At 45.3% G+C, this 18,758-nt stretch overlaps 2 protein-coding genes across 4 annotated transcripts in view; both read right to left on the bottom strand.

The window, feature by feature from the left end:
* LOC110506477 (inositol 1,4,5-triphosphate receptor associated 1) overlaps positions 1-11,986 on the bottom strand; it is a 29,630-nt gene extending 17,644 nt beyond the window's left edge. For 2 of the 3 annotated variants that reach the window (XM_036963934.1, XM_036963933.1), the window contains exons 1-6: positions 11,275-11,986; positions 10,901-11,030; positions 7,479-7,525; positions 3,002-3,128; positions 2,546-2,705; positions 1,886-2,150 (exon numbers count right to left, since the gene is read on the bottom strand). In XM_036963934.1, coding sequence (XP_036819829.1) covers positions 1,886-2,150; positions 2,546-2,705; positions 3,002-3,128; positions 7,479-7,525; positions 10,901-11,030; positions 11,275-11,460 — 915 coding nt within the window. In that variant the 5' untranslated portion in view covers positions 11,461-11,986. Of the gene's footprint in view, positions 1-1,885; positions 2,151-2,545; positions 2,706-3,001; positions 3,129-6,056; positions 6,071-7,478; positions 7,526-10,900; positions 11,031-11,274 lie in introns of those variants that run through there. The other variant, XM_036963935.1, reaches the window with a different exon arrangement.
* LOC118944561 lies at positions 11,508-14,239 on the bottom strand. Its single transcript, XM_036964558.1, has 12 exons — positions 14,093-14,239; positions 13,849-13,966; positions 13,668-13,718; positions 13,487-13,564; positions 13,349-13,405; positions 13,195-13,254; positions 13,043-13,098; positions 12,735-12,834; positions 12,506-12,649; positions 12,271-12,365; positions 11,614-11,992; positions 11,508-11,525 (listed from the first exon to the last, which is right to left on the bottom strand). The coding sequence occupies exons 1-12, from the start codon at positions 14,194-14,196 to the stop codon at positions 11,508-11,510; spliced, it is 1,260 nt and encodes a 419-aa protein (XP_036820453.1). The 5' UTR covers positions 14,197-14,239.
* Between the last annotated feature and the right edge of the window lie 4,519 nt (positions 14,240-18,758).

An 18,758-nucleotide genomic window follows, 5' to 3' on the forward strand; every position in this document is an offset into this window, starting at 1 on the left:
GATGTTTAACCCTAATCACGCTGCGTTTTGGTCCGCTTCTCCTTCCCAGGAAGAAAGCCGTTACATTATCAAAAATCTGTATAAAACAATATGCCCATTTTCCACCAGAGATGTTTCCATCAAACATACTTTTTGTGGATGTAAGGCTGTGCACGATGACGTAGTGCACATAAGAATGACTTTTGCACACGTGGTTTAACCAACACCTCGCAGATACAGTGCGTGTAGGATACCTACATTATGAGATTATTATGGATAAGAGCGCTAGTATTTGTATTTGTCAAATGGCAGCCAAGCATCGATCATTATGAAACCAGAATAAGACACTCAATATTTATTGGAAAGGAGCATCAAGGTCATCACCTTGCACATTAATCACCCTGTGAAGTTCATAACTTATTTCATCTGTAGTTTAATAAACTGCATGCTTTCCCAAGTCGTAGTGGGAGGACAACACACCATATCACTTGACTCCAAGTTTACTTCGATATGATGGTTCTTATATCAATACTTGCCCATACATTTCCACCGCCATTTTTCAGATAATTAATTTTACCCACACAAAAAGATCTCACCATGTCAAACGAACAAATTGTTTTGTCGGCATTTATAAAATTGTACCGGCATTTTATGTTTCCATCAGCCCGGTTGTGACTTTCTTTCATGCGTTAGGTAACTCATCCGCATTAAATGGTTGGTTGGAAACGTGGTTAGTAAGGTACTTCATTGTTATGCAGAAATGATTAGATGTTGAGGTAGAAATGGTCCTTTAAACATTTTAAAGTGAAAGAGAGAGTCTCAGCGTCACTCTGTTACAATGGAATCGACCCTTCTCTCAAACAACTTGGTTATGATGCAATGAATTATCATTGCAATATTCCAGATGCAGCACAACTCTCTAGCGGCATATTACTGTAATAACGTCTCAGACAAACCATCACACAGACATGTCAGCTGCTTCTCTCTAGTGTTAGACCTGACTAACAAGTCCTGGAGATTCCAGAGCAGTGCATAAACAAATGTGACCTTTCTCTCCCCAGAGGCGGGGGCGGATGAGCCAAGTTAATCTGGGAGAACGGGAATCCCCAGAGGAACGCATTCTTCCAGATATTAAAGTTAGATTGATTTAATTCTGAGAATGAACAAAGAAAAACAAGATACCGTTGTCTTGTAACGCATCTAAACATCTACGACAGGCAAATCAAGCGTGGAGACAGCGAGGTAGCACAATGGAGGATGAAAGGTCAGAAGAGTTGCAATTAAATCGTCACAGAGCAAGGTTAGCTTGAACTACCATATTTACACAAAAACGAGCATATCTAACCACACAATCACAATCTGATTCTAAAGGGGAAACAAACACAATTATTTATCCTATCCATTTCAACATGCCTATGGAAATAATACTCTGGGAAAATGTCATTCAGCAGAGCCAGAATCATCCAAATCAGACATGCCATCAGTCTGTCGGGGTTGGCGGAGGTCACATTCTAACTGGAGTCTCCCTCTCTGAGCCTAATGGTCTTTGCCAGGGCTCACTCCAGGATCCCCTGCTCCATTCTATCCCCCCCCCCCCCCCCCCCCATCCTGCCCTGCCTCTCTGACCATCAGCCAACCCGTGCCCCCCACAGCCAGCAGACAAGCACCACTCACTCTGTTCCTGGGTATGGGAGGGGGTGTTTGTGTAGGAAACCATGGCTTTGGAAGGATGTGGACACCTTAAATGGGTAAAATAACTTGCTTATGTTTCTGTCTCTGCCCATTTAGAATAGTGTGTGAGTGTTCTTTTTTTTAAACTACAATGATTTGGGAATCACTCAAGTATTTAATCATAAAAGAGGCTATCTTCATTAAAGATATTAAAAAGTATTCAGTCCTAACTTACCTTATCTGAGCCTGTTATTAAAACAGTCGGTAGATCTCGAGAATGGAAACTCCCACAATGCTCAAGATCACACCCAATATCTGTTGGTTGTAATGCGTTGCTCCTCCCACGATCTTCTGGTTCAGAGGCTTTACTACCAGCACTGTCTCCTGGGTTTGATGGCTGACTTCTCCCACAGTCTCCAGGCGGCAATGCTTGGCCACTCCCACAGTCGCGGGCCTCTGACTGACAGTAGTCACGGCAACTGGGATCCTCCGATCTGAGACTGATCAAACACATCAACACACTGTTCTTTATCCACAATCAACAGTTAAATCTCTCCAAAATCATATCAAACACAATTGTAACCCGTATATCAGCTTGAATACTTGTGATAACTTCCACTGCTTCCTGCTCTGTGAAATACCACCACCTCCTCATTCTAAACCCGGAGAGGTGGGCCTTTCCTAACACACTTTATGCAATCTTCTGACAGTTCCCGCTTCCTCCTAAGAACTTACTGAGTGCCCTTGTATATTATTGGGGCGCTGGTGTGTGACCATGTAAACATTGGCATCCCTGCACAGTCTCACCTTAGCCTAGCTCTTCAGTGTGGGGGATGTTAATCTAAACACATGCAATATCCTCTTCCTGTAAAAGAGAGAGAATATAAACACTAACCCTGCTACATTCTCCTCAGTGTGAGCGGCAGCGTGACTGACACAGGCAGACTGAGGGGGTGTTTCCGGTGGGACAGTAAGAGGAGGTGCACACTCGTCCTGGAGGAAGACTTGTGATGGAGACACTGGGGGCGTTTGTGTCTCTGACACTGGGATGAAACCTACGAGAGGGAGGAACCAACACAGACAGGGAGGTCCCAGTCACACTAACAACATGTTGTAGGCAGAGTCGCAGACGTGTGAAAACAAAACACATGAAACAAGCAGATGGACAGGAGATAGGAGCAGAAATGACATGCAAATGAATGGTAGCACTATATGATCTGCCAAAAGGAAGTGGAAGAAATGGGAGGTGCACATGAGCATTTCGCTGCACCTACAGTATTATACCTGCTGTAAACTGTGTATGTGACGAATACATTGGATTTTGATTTGAAGATGACAGTGGATCTATTACCTAAAACTGCAGGTGCAGGACCATCACTGCTGGTACTGTTGTGCTTTTGGTCTGGGACAAAGTCAGTACATTGGACTTGGCTTGGTTTGTTGTCCTCAGTCCAGGGTGGCTCTGAATCATCACAGCTCTGACAGAGAGAAAACAACATCTTCCATTAATCCATTCTATGAACTATGATGTGTCATCCACACTCATCATCTCCTAGTCCCTACCTATGTTTAGTGTTTCATGGGGCTGTTAGCCGTATCAGACCTAGCCTATTTAGAAATTTAAAATACATTTAAAAAGCGAGAGAGAACGCATCAATGGATTTTTCTGACACGCCGGCAATGAGAGATTCAGTGTCATGTGTTCAGTATTCACTAAGCAGAAGGAAAAAACAATAAGCTGTAGAACAGAACACATTCACCCTCTTATCTTTGCTCATAAGTAATCCAGAGTGCACATTTCATTGAGGAATGGTTTCCTGAGTCCTGAGTCCAGACACAGTACAGTAACAGTGTATGCTGGTAAATGTCATGACAAAAATGGCTAACGTGGCTAGAGGATGCTGGGAACGCGAGGCTAATAGACCCATCCCTCACAAGGGAGGAAGTCGACTGTTTAGCATTCTCCTATGTACAAGAGGGATATTTTGACCAGGCCTCAGTAAGATGAAAGTACTTATGTTCTTATTGTCTAATTGTTTTTATAGAATTAAAAAGCACATTGTCCACACCCAGGAACAGCAAATGTGAGCTAGAACAAAACCTTGAAAAACTATTTATTTTCAGTTTGAAATACTTATAACATAACTGGAGTTGATTGGCCCCTTTGTAAGGACATGGCCTTTTATTTTCCATAATCACAATGAGCCAATGAGCCAGGAGAACCGTGTGCCATTCTCTGATAAGAAAAACAAGACCCAACACTGACGAAATTAAATCACTGTCCTGTTATGGCCTTCACAAAACACAATGTCTAGATAGGCCAACTTTCTACAACTGGAGCTGTGATGAACCACTCATAGACAACACAAAATGCACCCGGATCTCCTGTCTAACATACTACAATAAACAGACAAATTATTTGTCATAAAAGTTAATAACAAGCTGTTATAAATCTCTAGTGCATTGTCAAACATCAGAGAATGCTGCTATTTCCATTAGTGTGAGGGTTTAGTGAGTTCAGGTTCAGTACCGAAGGTCTCCTCCTTATCAAGCCTGCTTATTTAGTCCTACACACTTCTATATCTGGCCATGATGAAGGAGATGATGTAGAGAGAACACTTTCAAACATAGTTAATAAATTATGTTAATAAATAATAATCTAAAGAACACAGTGACAAATGAAGGCTGTCCAGAAAGACTGCTGTACTGTGGCTGTGCAACATTGCAAGGGTTTTGACACACTGTAAATGTTTACACTAAATATTATTAAGTAACTGGTTCCACAGATTTTTTTGTTGTTGGTTTACTCAACTTTTCGGTCAAAGCAGTACCTGAACTTAAAAAAATGTGTTGGCCCAAACTTAGCTGCAACATTAGAAAACGTAGGCAAAAATTCAGTCAACTTAAAACAATGTTTGCTTAAATTGTCTCATATGTTCAAGTATAAATTATTATTTGGGTGGTGTAGCAGGAAGATCGGAATGCCTTGAATCGAGAGGTTGCGAGTTCAACTTCCAGGTGAGGACATGTTGAACAACAATTACCGTATAAATGAACATACACACTGCAATCATGTATGTTAACAGCACTCTGTGTGTAACTAGTTCTATAGACTTTTTTTAAGGTAAGATGCCCAAATAATAAATTTTAGTTGAATGAGCATATGGGAAAGTTAATCACACATCATTTCCAGTTGATCAAGTTGATCAAAGTTTTCTCAAGTTAGAGCTTGGTTTGGACCAAGTTTGGACCAACAATTTTTTTGTTGTTGTTCAAGTAACACTTGGACCGAAAAGTTGAGTAAACCAAAAATATTGTGGACCCAGTAACTTAATAACAATTTATTGAAATAACTAGATTTGTGGGTGTTGTTTAATTAATTCATTTTTTACAGTGCAACACTGCAATTTAGAAGCAATGTCCTGGGCTGAGATAGTTTCTGGGAGTCCACAGTGAGAGTCAATTTCAAAGCAAACAGAGTCAAGGGGGCCAAGCTGAGATGCAGGAGTCTAAACAGAGAGACAATGAGATGAATATTGCAGTGTAATTGAATCACTCTGATTATTTCCTGCCGGGCCCGGGAGTACATCCACGCCTGCAAGGATCTGTCCACTGGACACACAGGGCCTCTCAGCCTCTCTCTTCCCTGACCAGAGCTATTTTTGGGAACCTCCAGCCTGTCCCCTTTAGCAGGCAGGTCCCTGAGGGCCACAGAGTTACCTCACGGCAAGGCAGAGGGCTGGCCTCGCTGCTCCCTCATGATAAAGTTAGCTGAGCAGAGCGTTCGCCCCGACCCCCTTCTCCCCTGTTACGTAAGCCCTCTGCCTGTTGCCAGATTTGTTTAAAATTTGGTTGTGTAAAGCACAGGGAGTACAGAACCGGCAGAGGAAGTGGTGGTTACACAGCCACCATCCCAGATAACAGGATATGGAGGGAGTGTGAGAAAGATGAGAGATGGATGGGAAAAGATAGAGGGGGAGGCAAGTGAGCTTGTTCAAAATACCAATGCCATTTAGGCGATCATGGCTATATACAGTATCGCAATAAAACAAAAAAAGCATTAGCATCTGCTGGTCATGCATAGAATCCCAGTATGTGCAACTTCCAACCAAGTCTTGTAATTATTGTTCTCCCTTAGCAAACTATTGCTATCTTCCCAATAAGTGACAGCCTATAGACCCTCAGCAGAGATATGCATATTCCAACAAAGTCATAATAACCCCAAAGTGATGCTGAACAGTGTAAATGTTTACATGGCTGTCAACTCGATGCACATAGCCAACGATACTAATGATAACGTGCATATCATGCAGCTGCAGACTCTCTAATCTCTAAACAAATAGAACGTGCGTACAATACATCATGTCTACCTGTCCACAGAGCAGAGAATAGATCAATAGCTGTACCTGTAACCTCCTGTGAGAGATACCACCTTCACTGCTTAGCTCCACATAAACTCCACATAAAACACCCGACAGAACATTCCCTCAGTCAAACTGTAATTCCCAGATTTTTTCACAGAAAACCTAGCTATCCCTGGCTGTCTCTTTTCCTTTCCCCGTCTTTTTTTCCAGCACCAGCCTCTCTTTCACTCCTGGGAGCTTTGACCATTTAAGGAGAAGGCTCTGTGTGCCTCTCTGGGCTGCTGCTGCTGTGTATGTGTACAGCTTTTCTCTAAGGCTGCCGCTCCACTCCACTCAGCCCTGACTGATCACATCTCCTGAATTACACTCCAACTCTGAGCTCCAACTCTGAGCTCGTACTCTGCCTGTGAGCGCCAAGTTGCTATTTTTTCCTCTCTGTGATCATTTTGTGGGGGCAGAGGTCTGACCAGGGAAGGGTAGAGTTTGGGACGTGTGTGTGTTTGATCTAAACACCTTATAACTCAAACTATCATTCCTCCATCCCCCACCAGATTGGAGTCTAGGACAAGGGTGTAAACAGTGTTCCAAGCAGTTACATAAACTCAAGAAATGAAGGGTGGGTGGGTAGCTCCTACTGAGCACCTAAAATAAAACACACAGACATACACGCACATACATACGTATGTGTACACATCTGCATCCTATGTTATCTACATACAGAGGCACACAGACTAAAAAAGCTCTCATGATAAGCTTCTCAAATGTTATGGATTATCTGAGGTTATATGCTTTTTTACGGTTCATTAATAGACCATAAGACCATAAGAGACAGTATGAGAAACAGGGGACACTACACATCACATAAAGTAAATGGAAGGTGGAACCAGTAACAGCAGACACATTATGGAACCTGTTTCCATTTGAAATCAGATCTCAACAAAGAGAAAAGGCCTTCTGTTAGTGTGTGATTATTAAATGATCCAATAATGACACAGCTAGCCTGTATCTCATTGTTCTGGGAGCAGCGGTACAGTTTGCACTAATATGGGCTGACAGGCCTCTGCTACAGTGTGAGGATAATTGTTTATCTCAGGTTTGGGTGTTTGAAGCCCAGAAAGGATTAGAGAGGAAAGGAGAAAGGGCTGTAGAAAACATTCTAGATATTCCTCTCGTATTTGACTCAATTAGATCAAAAAGCAAAGTTCCATTCAGAGGCACAGGATCATGCTACTGAACAGATACAGAGAACAAAGAGCCTAGTCATCCAGGTTATAAGACAAACATAGTAATGATTCAGGCAGTGAACTGTCACTACAACAGGAAATACATGACATCGATCAGAATTGTAGACAAAGTGGGAAGACGTGTAGTAAAATATGAACTTGCAAACAATATTTCTTCTTTGTTATGTTAGCCTATACAACACCAAAAGTACAAACAAACAAAATAATATGTATATCTTACCTTGCTGCCACTGTTGCTGCCTCCTCCAGTTCGTGAATAAATGGCACCTGTTTGAACCAAACCAGAGAAAGTGAGAAGGGCTCAATTTGCATCTTACTGGTACTGTATGTCATGTAAATTAATGCCACTCAATTGAGGAGTAATTCCTCTGAGGATGACGCACCGATTGAGCTGTCTGTCTAATTGGCGGACCGGACAGTATTTCAGAAAGTCCTCTACCTCACCCCCTACCTCCATTTCTAGGGGCAACAATAACCTGGCAACCAGTTTCATGGGATGCTTGATCCTCTGGTTGAAAGCACTTGGCCCACGGCAGGCCTATTGTGTCATATCCTTTTGAACCTCTCCTGAAAGACAGTGTCGTTCCGTCATTGCGAACAAACAGAAATCTAAATGACACCAATGCTACATGCTACTTGAAGCATCCTTATCACTGGAAACGTCCTCATGGCTTTCAGATCTAATTACAGGGGGAAATAGAATGATCACAAGGATCTATAATTCATTCATACTGGGGTCAGTGGCAGGTTGAGAAAAGAAACCACATCACAGCTATCCAACTCCAACAGTGGACAGACAGGAAAACATCCGATTGCACTTCACGTTGGCAAAACATCTTGGAAGCACTTCATTCTTGTCTAGTATTTATTTTACAACGTCGCCACCGAGAGCTCTCAGGCTCAGAAAAGCATAAATGGTCATAAGAGCCCTTTTGCTTCTGACTACAGTAGAATTATCACATTTGCTCCTGCCACTGCTGATTTCAGTAAAACAATTTCAATATCTTGTTACATGTGTATGTGAATTGAGTCAATCTTTTGATTGTGACATACACCTGCTCCACAAGTCTTTAGGTATTGCTCATGTAAAAATCCATAAACATCTGTACAAGTGATACTGTACATAGTGATAGGGCCTACAGTACAGTATGTACAATATTGCTTTAGTTTACCGTACTACTAAATACACATGTTTTGGCACAAAATGTTCAGTATGAAGAAAACATACTTGAATTCTAGTTAATATCTTCTAATAAACACAAGCCCATATTAAACTGCCCTGGTTGGTATGAAACCATTGTGCAGGGGATATAAAATTGCTTTTAGGGTTTTACGGGTAAATCGGAGTAGAGGGACTTAGTAGAATGTTGATAACAAGGTAAACAGACGAAGACTACTATCCTACAAGCTTATTTCAGGAGATGTTACAATAGGTGTGTTGGAATACTGGCCTTTTACTAACACCTTAACAGGCCTACATTTGTAAAGTATATTCCAAATATCCTGTTTGCGATAGGGGGCAGTATTTTCACGTCCAGATGAAAAGCGTGCCTAAAGTAAACTGCCTGCTACTCAGGCCCAGAAGATAGGATATGCATATACTTGCTAGATTTGGATATAAAACACTCTAAAGTTTCTAAAACTGTTAAAATAATGTCTGTGAGTAAAACAGAACTGATTTGACAGGCAAAACCCCGAGGACAAACCATCCAGGAAATGTTTTTTGTTGAGTTCACTGTGTTTTCAATTAGTTTTATATGGGAACCTAGATTTCTGTGGCACTTGGTTGCAGTTCCTATTGCTTCCACTAGATGTCAACAGTCTTTAGAAATTGGTTGATGTTTTTCTTTAGAGAAATGAAGAAGTACGGCTATTCAGAACGAGGGTCCAGCCTAGTGTACTCTTGTTTGGGGCGCGCGACCTGAAGCTCGCTCCACTTTCATTTTAGCCGCAATTGAACACAGTGTATTCCGTCTTAAATGTTATTGTTTATTTACATTTTAAAATACCTAAAGTTGGATAAGGAAAGTTGTTTGAAATGTTTGGACCAAGATTACAGGTAACTTATTAGATAAATGGTTGTCATGTTGAGCGAGTTGGAACCGGTGTTTTTCTGAATCAAACGCACCAAATGAATGGACATTTTGGGGATATAACGATGGAATTAATCGAACAAAAGGACCATTTGTGATGTTTATGGGACATATTGGAGTGCCAACAGAAGAAGATCTTCAAAGGTAAGGTATGAATTATATGTTTATTTCTGAGTTTTGTGTCACGCCTGGCGGGTTTGTTTGATGGGGTGCTGTCCTCAGATAATAGCATGGTTAGCTTTTGCTGTAAAGCCTTTTTGAAATCTGATGGTGGCTGGATTAACAAGAAGTTAAGCTGTATTTTGGTGTATTGCAATTGTGATTGTATGAAAGTTAAATATTTTCCAAATCTATTTTCAATTTCGCTCTCTGCAATTTCACCGGATGTTGTCGAAACATAGCCGTAAAAGGATATCTTAATTTGCATGCGGGGAGGGCTGGAGGTTAATCCTGTCTTGCTGGAGGTTAATCCTGTTTTACTGGATGGATTGCATTTGATTTTGAATACCAAGCTAGAGTCGATGCTGGCATCCAGAGCTCCTTTTAGTTCCTTCTAAAGTGAAAGCCACTAGGAGTCACATCAATGGGGTTAGATGACTAACAGCCCACGTTCAGAGGTATTACATTAGCCTGGTGCTGGCTTTCAGTAGTCCACATATCACATATCCCACCTGCATTGCCTGCAGTACCTACCGTATGCCGTATGTGCCATATTTTATGGGTTTGTGTGAATGCCTGCCAGGTGAGAATGCGTAAGGTAAGTGTCATAGTGTTATTTGAGCATCAGAGGATGCTTCTGGCATATTGCTGTTCTCATGGCAGATGCTTCACTTGTTAAGCAAATAGAAGACTTCTCATCACCACAAATAGCCTGGCAGAACAGGTGCAAGGGTCAGGTGATAAACTACACTGTACTGTAGAACTAATGTAGTGATCTGATCGCCAACACACTACAAACACTGACCAGTAGGCCTGTTCATACCAAACAACTTCCACTGATCTACAGCATTCTCAAGATTTTCTAAACTCATCAACTTGACCGAACAATAAACAATGAGGCTGTGACTTTGCATAGATGGACTCTCCTCATGGAGGTCACATGAGCATGGCTCCCTTTCGTGTGAACCAAACAGAGCTGGTCTTCCCTCTAGCTGTGAGAGCAAACCACACCAAATGTTCACTGTTTACATCCTGGTGTTTCTACTGAGGGGCTTCCTCTATTCCTCCCCAGATAATAGGGCTTGGGCTCCTGAGACACAGAAAAAAAGGGCAAGGCCCATGGTGGTCACAGTAAACCTTTCATGATGAGTGACACTCACCAAGGGGCCTTCAGCCTCTCTACGCCAGCTGCTTTGTGTACGTTACAGTCTGCTGGGTCTATTTCAGTAACATCCCCAGCGATTACTAATAAAAAGGAATGTGGCTAACGAATTTGTTTCCCTCTGTGTTTCTCCTATTACAGTAGAGTAGGCTAATTAATACTGCTACAGTCAGTGACATACAAATGCCGTGTTTGCCCTGTATTTCAGTAGTAGTAGTCTCATCATACCGCTTATAAGGGGCCATCGAGACTTGCTGTAGCTTTCCGTCACAGGCTCTGGTGGAGAGGGGTTCCTGGATCTGTCTCTGCCTATAGCTTCAACATCAGGCTGGGCTGTCTGCCCTACAGGACCTGGCAACTTTGGAACAGAAGAGAGAAAGGAAATGCAAATGAAACGGCTGTAAATAACTTTTAAGAGTTTTACAGGAGGAAAAGAAACACAGCCTAGTAGATCATTGGTAATCATTGCAAAAGCAGACGTGAGCATATATGTGGGGTTGCATATTCAAATTGCACATTAATGAATATTCTAAACTTTCACTGTCAGTGCTTATTTGAGCTCACTATTCTTGTAATACACAGAAAAGACTATGCAAACTGACCTGAGGTTTGGCTGTGACCCTGGCCTCCAGGGAAATGAGCTGACCCTCTGTGTCCGCTGCTCTGGTCAGAGCTTCCTCCATCTTCTGAGTGATGCTCTCCATCCTCTCCTTGACCTGGCTGACCCTTTGCTGACTCTCCCTAACCAGCTCAGCTGCCTCCAGGGCACTGCTGACCATGGCCTCCATCCTCCTGAGGGTTACCAGCAGACCCTCTGAGGTCACAAACTGGCCTGCTACCTTCTCTGATCTACCTGGGTCCTCCACAGGGTCTGTAGCCACAGCCACGTCCTTACGCTCCTTTGATGCCTCCTCCCCAGTCCAGCCAGGTCCCTCTCTCACCGTGTTGGTCTCCTTGTCCTTGTGAAGAACTCCCACCCTGTCCTGAATGTTTTTGTGCTCAGCTACGCCCTCCTGGGCAGTTCTCAGAGCCGCCTCAAGGTGGCATACCTGTTCCCTAATCTTTGTGATGGTGTGCTCTGCCTGTTGAAGCTTGGACTCTGTCTCAGTGAGGACCTGGCTGGGCTGGGTCAGGGTGTCTTCCGGCTTGGCCTTGGTCCTACTCCCCTCCACCTTAAGGGTTCTCCACCAGTTCACCACAGCTTCCTTCTTGGCCTGGGACTTCTGCTTCTGCTCCTGCTGCTCCCGTAGCCTCCGCTGTTCCGCCACCTTCTCCTCTCTCTCCTCCCACAGAGTCGTCTGCAGCTCCAGTTCCTTCAGTCTGGAATAACAGCCTGGACTTTATAAACAACTCACTCACACATTGTTACATCTTGAACCAACCGAGGATCCTAAAACTGCCATTATCTCTAACATCTTAGACAGAAAGCCAGTAACTACTACGGATGACATAATAGTAGTCCATATAATTGCTCTGGCAAGTAGCAACACAAGGCTTTTTTATTATCAGAATGGGTTTCAATAAATAGCAATCATTGTCGTACTTTTATTATGTCAGTAATCACAACAGAAGAGAGAAGGGGATAAAAACTCACATACACATTAACCAGCTGCTGCTTGATGCTAGGCTGTGACTGCTGGCTGTGGGGATATGGCCTCTCCAGGGTCTCAACAGCACAACCGCCAACAGAATCCTGAGTGATTGAACAGACATTAGACCCTCAAAACCCTTCTGACGGTGTTAGTATTTATTTATGAATGTGTGTGTGTGTGTGTGTGTGTGTGTGTGTGTGTGTGTGTGTGTGTGTGTGTGTGTGTGTGTGTGTGTTCTCACTCTCTCTGGGTAGTGTGCGTGGAGAAGGTGGGCCAGCTCAGCAGACTTGATCCTGTGAATTATGTTTTGGATATCGTCCCTCTGAGTGTGAGAGGTCCGAACCCCACATACTGGACCAGTCATCTCCTCCAGAACCCCACGTTGCTGAGGGAAATACATTGTTATAATAAACCTATAGTAACGCAATAGGGCTTTTGACAACCAACTGCAGAACTAAAGCCTTTGTCACCTGCTGAATGTCCTGGATCTCAGCATGCAGAGAGCGGTGGTTAGGAACACCTCCACTCCTTCCCTGGAAACCTGGTGGACTGCTACAGTACATGTCAAACCTATGAATTACAGCAGCACACTACCAGGTTAAACACACTGACCCCACTGACCCCTAGCATGTCCCATTGTGATGATGTCACTCACATACATTCTCAGTCACGAATGAGCTCCAACAAATATGTCACCTGAACAGCTGTTGGGTGAGATGTTGGTAACAAAAACAATGACAAGTAGCATATGGACATAGAAATTATTGACAGCACTTACCTCAAAAGAGCTTGCTGGGAATGCTCTGATAAATGCATAAACTCTGACTGTAGCCCCTTCAATTACAGGGAAAAAACAATCAGAGCTACTTTCTGCTAGTGCACAGGCATAACTACAGGAACTTGAAATGATGAATGTTAATGTGAAGATACCTCAATGATTCTGTGGTTCTCCAGATGAGAGTTCTTCAGCTTATCCATCAGTATGTCTTTCTGGAAAGGAACAGAAGAAAAAGAGAAATCTACCAATGCAGTCGTTGTAAAACAGAGAATGAACCCTCTATGTGTGAAGGTATGGTACACTAACCTTAATGAGTTCCCTGTCTCTTACAGTCAGCATGACAAGGGTCTCTTCAAGTTCCTCCTGCAAAACAAATGAGAGGATCTCCATTACTGCACTCTTATCTCAGTGACAGACAGAGATGTTCTGGCCAACAGTTCTTACCCTCATCTCAGCATTAACCTTCCTCAATTTGTTGAGACAATCTTCGGAACAAGTCCCCTCGAGTGTGAGTTGTTCATTCTGCAGATATGAAAGGGATTGTGTCACACACAGATAGTGGACAGTTTGTGGCATGACAAACGTTGTACATACATTATAAAATAATAATAAAGATCAAAGTTACCTTGTCTTCAAGCACTTTAATGTGTGCTTTCAGACAGTCACATTCTTTGCTCTAAAATTGAAAAAAGGTACAATGTACATGGAAATGTATACATTCCAATAAAATCATCCACACTCTGGCCTAAGCCATTTGTATGTCCTTTCCTTATATGTCATTTCCTGCTAAGAGCTGAGTGCAGTACCAGTTTGCAGCTGCTAGCCTGGGCTTGGCTGGCTCTCTCCTTTGCCTCCCTCAGGGCTCTCCTGGCCTCCTCCAGCTCCTCTACAAGGGACCTGGTTCTCCTTGCTGACCGCTGGGCACTGGGGATGTCACACAGACAGTTTTACAACAGTAAATCATCAGAACTACCAAGCCTTGCAATAATGAATCCATATAATGTTCCACCATATCAAAACAACATATTGCTCCATCCTCACAGACAGTACCTGGCCAGCTTGGCACTTAGTTCAGTGATCTCCACTGTGAGCTGCAGGTTGGTGTCCTCACCCTGAGATACAGTCCTCAACAGGCTGTTGTTCTGCTTACTCATTCTGCGGTGTGCATGCTTCAACTCAGACACAGTGGCCAGCAACTCCCTGGAATCACTAGAGCCAAAGGAGAAGTCAGATTTATAGCATTAATACATTTACATTTTAAATTGTATTATTTTACCAGAGTGACTTACAGTTAGTGCATTAATCTTGAGATAGAGGGACAACTACTTATCACAGTGGGACAACCACATATCACAGTGGGACAACCACATATCACAGTCATAGAAAGTAACATTTTCCTCCATAATATAGCTGTCAGTAGAGTCAGAGCTAGAAGATATGTGTGTGTCTTTTTTTTATTGGCAGAGGGGGGGGGGGGGGGGGGGGGGTGAGGAGGATAATTATTTAAGATACTGTTTGAAGAGGTAGGTTTTCAGATGTTTTTGGAAGATGGGCAGGGACTCTGCTGTCCTAGCTTCAGGGGGCAGCTAGTTCCACCACTGGGGTTGTTACGGTGCGTGAATGAGGACCCAAAAGCGAATTAACAAAACAGAGTATCTTTAATTACAAAACAAAACGTAGGCTCAGACGGACAGGCAGATTCCGACAGGACAGGACAAGGTTACAGGAACACGACGATGGTCTGGTTCAGGCATGAATGACACAAACAAACAAACAAGAATCCGACAAGGACAGGAGCAGAAACAGAGAGAGATATAGGGACCTAATCAGAGGGAAAAAGGGAACAGGTGGGGAACGGGGTGAATGGGTAATTAGGAGGAGACAAGGCACAGCTGGGGAAAAGAGGGGGAGAAAAGGTAACATAACAACGACCAGCAGAGGGAGACAGGGTGAAGGGAAAGGACAGAGACAAGACAACATGACAGTACCCCCCCACTCACCGAGCGCCTCCTGGCGCACTCGAGGAGGAAACCTGGCGGCAACGGAGGAAATCCTCGATCAGCGCACGGTCCAGCACGTCCCGAGAGGGAACCCAACTCCTCTCCTCCGGACCGTACCCCTCCCAATCAACAAGGTACTGGTGACCACGGCCCCGAGGACGCATGTCCAAAATCCTGCGGACCCTGTAGATGGGTGCGCCCTCGACAAGGATGGGGGGGGGGGGGGGGAAGACGAGCGGGGGCGCGAAGAACGGGCTTAACACAAGAGACATGGAAGACCGGGTGGACGCGACGAAGGTATCGCGGAAGAAGAAGTCGAACTGCGACAGGATTAATGACCCGAGAAATACGGAACGGACCAATGAACCGCGGGGTCAACTTGCGAGACGCCGTCTTAAGGGGAAGGTTCTGAGTGGAGAGCCAAACTCTCTGACCGCGACAATATCTAGGACTCTTAGTTCTACGCTTATTAGCAGCCCTCACAGTCTGCGTCCTATAACGGCAAAGTGCAGACCTGACCCTCTTCCAGGTGCGCTCGCAACGTTGGACAAAAGCCTGAGCGGAGGGGACGCTGGACTCGGCGAACTGAGATGAGAACAGCGGAGGCTGGTACCCGAGGCTACTCTGAAAAGGAGATAGCCCGGTTGCAGACGAAGGAAGCGAGTTGTGGGCGTATTCTGCCCAGGGGAGCTGTTCTGACCAAGACGCAGGGTTGCGAAAAGAAAGACTGCGTAAGATGCGACCAATAGTCTGATTGGCCCGTTCTGCTTGACCGTTAGACTGGGGGTGAAAGCCGGAAGAGAGACTGACGGAAGCCCCAATCAAACGGCAAAACTCCCTCCAAAATTGAGACGTGAATTGCGGACCTCTGTCCGAAACGACGTCTGACGGAAGGCCATGAATTCTGAAAACATTCTCGATGATGATTTGTGCCGTCTCTTTAGCAGAAGGAAGCTTAGCAAGGGGAATGAAATGAGCCGCCTTAGAGAACCTATCGACAACCGTAAGAATAACAGTCTTCCCCGCTGACGAAGGCAGTCCGGTGACAAAATCTAAGGCGATGTGAGACCACGGTCGAGAGGGAATGGGAAGCGGCCTGAGACGGCCGGCAGGAGGGGAGTTACCGGACTTAGTCTGCGCGCAGACCGAACAAGCAGCCACGAAACGACGCGTGTCATGCTCCCGGGTGGGCCACCAAAAACGCTGGCGAATGGAAGCAAGCGTACCCCGAACGCCAGGGTGGCCGGCTAACTTGGCAGAGTGAGCCCACTGAAGAACGGCCAGACGAGTAGGAACGGGAACGAAAAGAAGGTTCCTAGGACAAGCGCGCGGCGACGGAGTGTGAGTGAGCGCTTGCTTTACCTGCCTCTCAATTCCCCAGACAGTCAACCCGACAACACGCCCCTCAGGGAGAATCCCCTCGGGGTCAGTGGAGGCTACTGAAGAACTGAAGAGACGAGATAAAGCATCAGGCTTGGTGTTCTTAGAGCCCGGACGATAAGAAATCACGAACTCGAAACGAGCGAAAAACAGCGCCCAACGCGCCTGACGCGCATTAAGTCGTTTGGCAGAACGGATGTACTCAAGGTTCCTATGGTCAGTCCAAACGACAAAAGGAACGGTCGCCCCCTCCAACCACTGTCGCCATTCGCCTAGGGCTAACCGGATGGCGAGCAGTTCGCGGTTTCCCACATCATAGTTACGTTCCGACGGGGACAGGCGATGAGAAAAATACGCGCATGGGTGGACCTTGTCGTCAGAGAGGGAGCGCTGAGAAAGAATGGCTCCCACGCCCACCTCTGACGCGTCAACCTCGACAACGAACTGTCTAGAGACGTCAGGTGTAACAAGGATAGGAGCGGATGTAAAACGATTCTTGAGGAGATCAAAAGCTCCCTGGGCGGAAACGGACCACTTAAAGCACGTCTTGACAGAAGTAAGGGCTGTGAGAGGAGCTGCCACCTGACCGAAATTTCGGATGAAACGACGATAGAAGTTCGCGAAGCCGAGAAAGCGCTGCAGCTCGACGCGTGACTTAGGAGCGGGCCAATCAATGACAGCTTGGACCTTAGCGGGATCCATCTTAATGCCTTCAGCGGAAATAACAGAACCGAGAAATGTGACGGAGGAGGCATGAAAAGTGCACTTCTCAGCCTTCACAAAAAGACAATTCTCTAAAAGGCGCTGGAGGACACGTCGAACGTGCTGAAGATGAATCTGGAGTGACGGTGAAAAAATCAGGATATCGTCAAGGTAAACGAAAACAAAGATGTTCAGCATGTCTCTCAGGACATCATTGACTAATGCCTGAAAGACAGCTGGAGCGTTAGCGAGGCCGAAAGGAAGAACCCGGTATTCAAAGTGCCCTAACGGAGTGTTAAACGCCGTCTTCCACTCGTCCCCCTCCCTGATGCGCACGAGATGGTAAGCGTTACGAAGGTCCAACTTAGTGAAAAACCTGGCTCCCTGCAGGATCTCGAAGGCTGAAGACATAAGAGGAAGCGGATAACGATTCTTAACTGTTATGTCATTCAGCCCTCGATAATCTATGCAGGGGCGCAGAGACCCGTCCTTCTTCTTGACAAAAAAAAACCCCGCTCCGGCGGGAGAGGAGGAGGGGACTATGGTACCGGCGTCAAGAGCTACAGACAAATAATCCTCGAGAGCCTTACGTTCGGGAGCCGACAGAGAGTATAGTCTACCCCGGGGGGGAGTGGTTCCCGGAAGGAGATCAATACTACAATCATACGACCGGTGTGGAGGAAGAGAGGTGGCCCTGGACCGACTGAACACCGTGCGCAGATCGTGATATTCCTCCGGCACCCCTGTCAAATCACCAGGCTCCTCCTGTGAAGAAGAAACAGAGGAAACAGGAGGGATAGCAGACATTAAACATTTCACATGACAAGAGACGTTCCAGGAGAGGATAGAATTACTAGACCAATTAATGGAAGGATTATGACAAACTAGCCAGGGATGGCCCAAAACAACAGGTGTAAAAGGTGAACGAAAAATCAAAAAAGAAATGGTTTCGCTATGATTACCAGAAACAGTGAGGGTTAAAGGTAGCGTCTCACGCTGAATCCTGGGGAGAGGACTACCATCCAGGGCGAACAAGGCCGTGGACTCCCTTAACTGTCTGAGAGGAATGTCATGTTCCCGAGCCCAGGTCTCGTCCATAAAACAGCCCTCCGCCCCAGAGTCTATTAAGGCACTGCAGGAAGCTGACGAACCGGTCCAGCGTAGATGGACCGACAAGGTAGTGCAGGATCTTGAAGGAGAGACAGGAGTAGTAGCGCTCACCAGTAGCCCTCCGCTTACTGATGAGCTCTGGCTTTTACTGGACATGAAGTGACAAAATGACCAGCAGAACCGCAATAGAGACAGAGGCGGTTGGTGATTCTCCGTTCCCTCTCCTTAGTCGAGATGCGGATACCTCCCAGCTGCATAGGCTCAGCTCCCGAGCCGGCAGAGGAAGATGGTAGTGATGCGGAGAGGGGGGCAACGGAGAACGCGAGCTCCTTTCCACGAGCTCGGTGACGAAGATCAACCCGTCGCTCAATGCGAATAGCGAGTTCAATCAAGGAATCCACGCTGGAAGGAACCTCCCGGGAGAGAATCTCATCCTTTACCTCTGCGCGGAGACCCTCCAGAAGACGAGCGAGCAAAGCCGGCTCGTTCCAGCCACTGGAGGCAGCAAGAGTGCGAAACTCAAT

The sequence above is a fragment of the Oncorhynchus mykiss genome, chromosome 26, assembly GCF_013265735.2.
Source record: "Oncorhynchus mykiss isolate Arlee chromosome 26, USDA_OmykA_1.1, whole genome shotgun sequence".
Classification (NCBI taxonomy): domain Eukaryota; kingdom Metazoa; phylum Chordata; class Actinopteri; order Salmoniformes; family Salmonidae; genus Oncorhynchus; species Oncorhynchus mykiss.

Excerpts from the sequence above, each read along its gene's own strand:
- LOC118944561 (XM_036964558.1), bottom strand. The coding sequence starts at position 14,196 with ATGAGTAAGCAGAACAACAGCCTGTTGAGGACTGTATCTCAGGGTGAG. Across the intron at positions 13,565-13,667 it reads TTAAAGTGCTTGAAGACAAG|AATGAACAACTCACACTCGA; the intron begins GTAACTTTGATC and ends TCATATCTGCAG. Across the intron at positions 13,255-13,348 it reads GAGACAGGGAACTCATTAAG|AAAGACATACTGATGGATAA; the intron begins GTTAGTGTACCA and ends GTTCCTTTCCAG.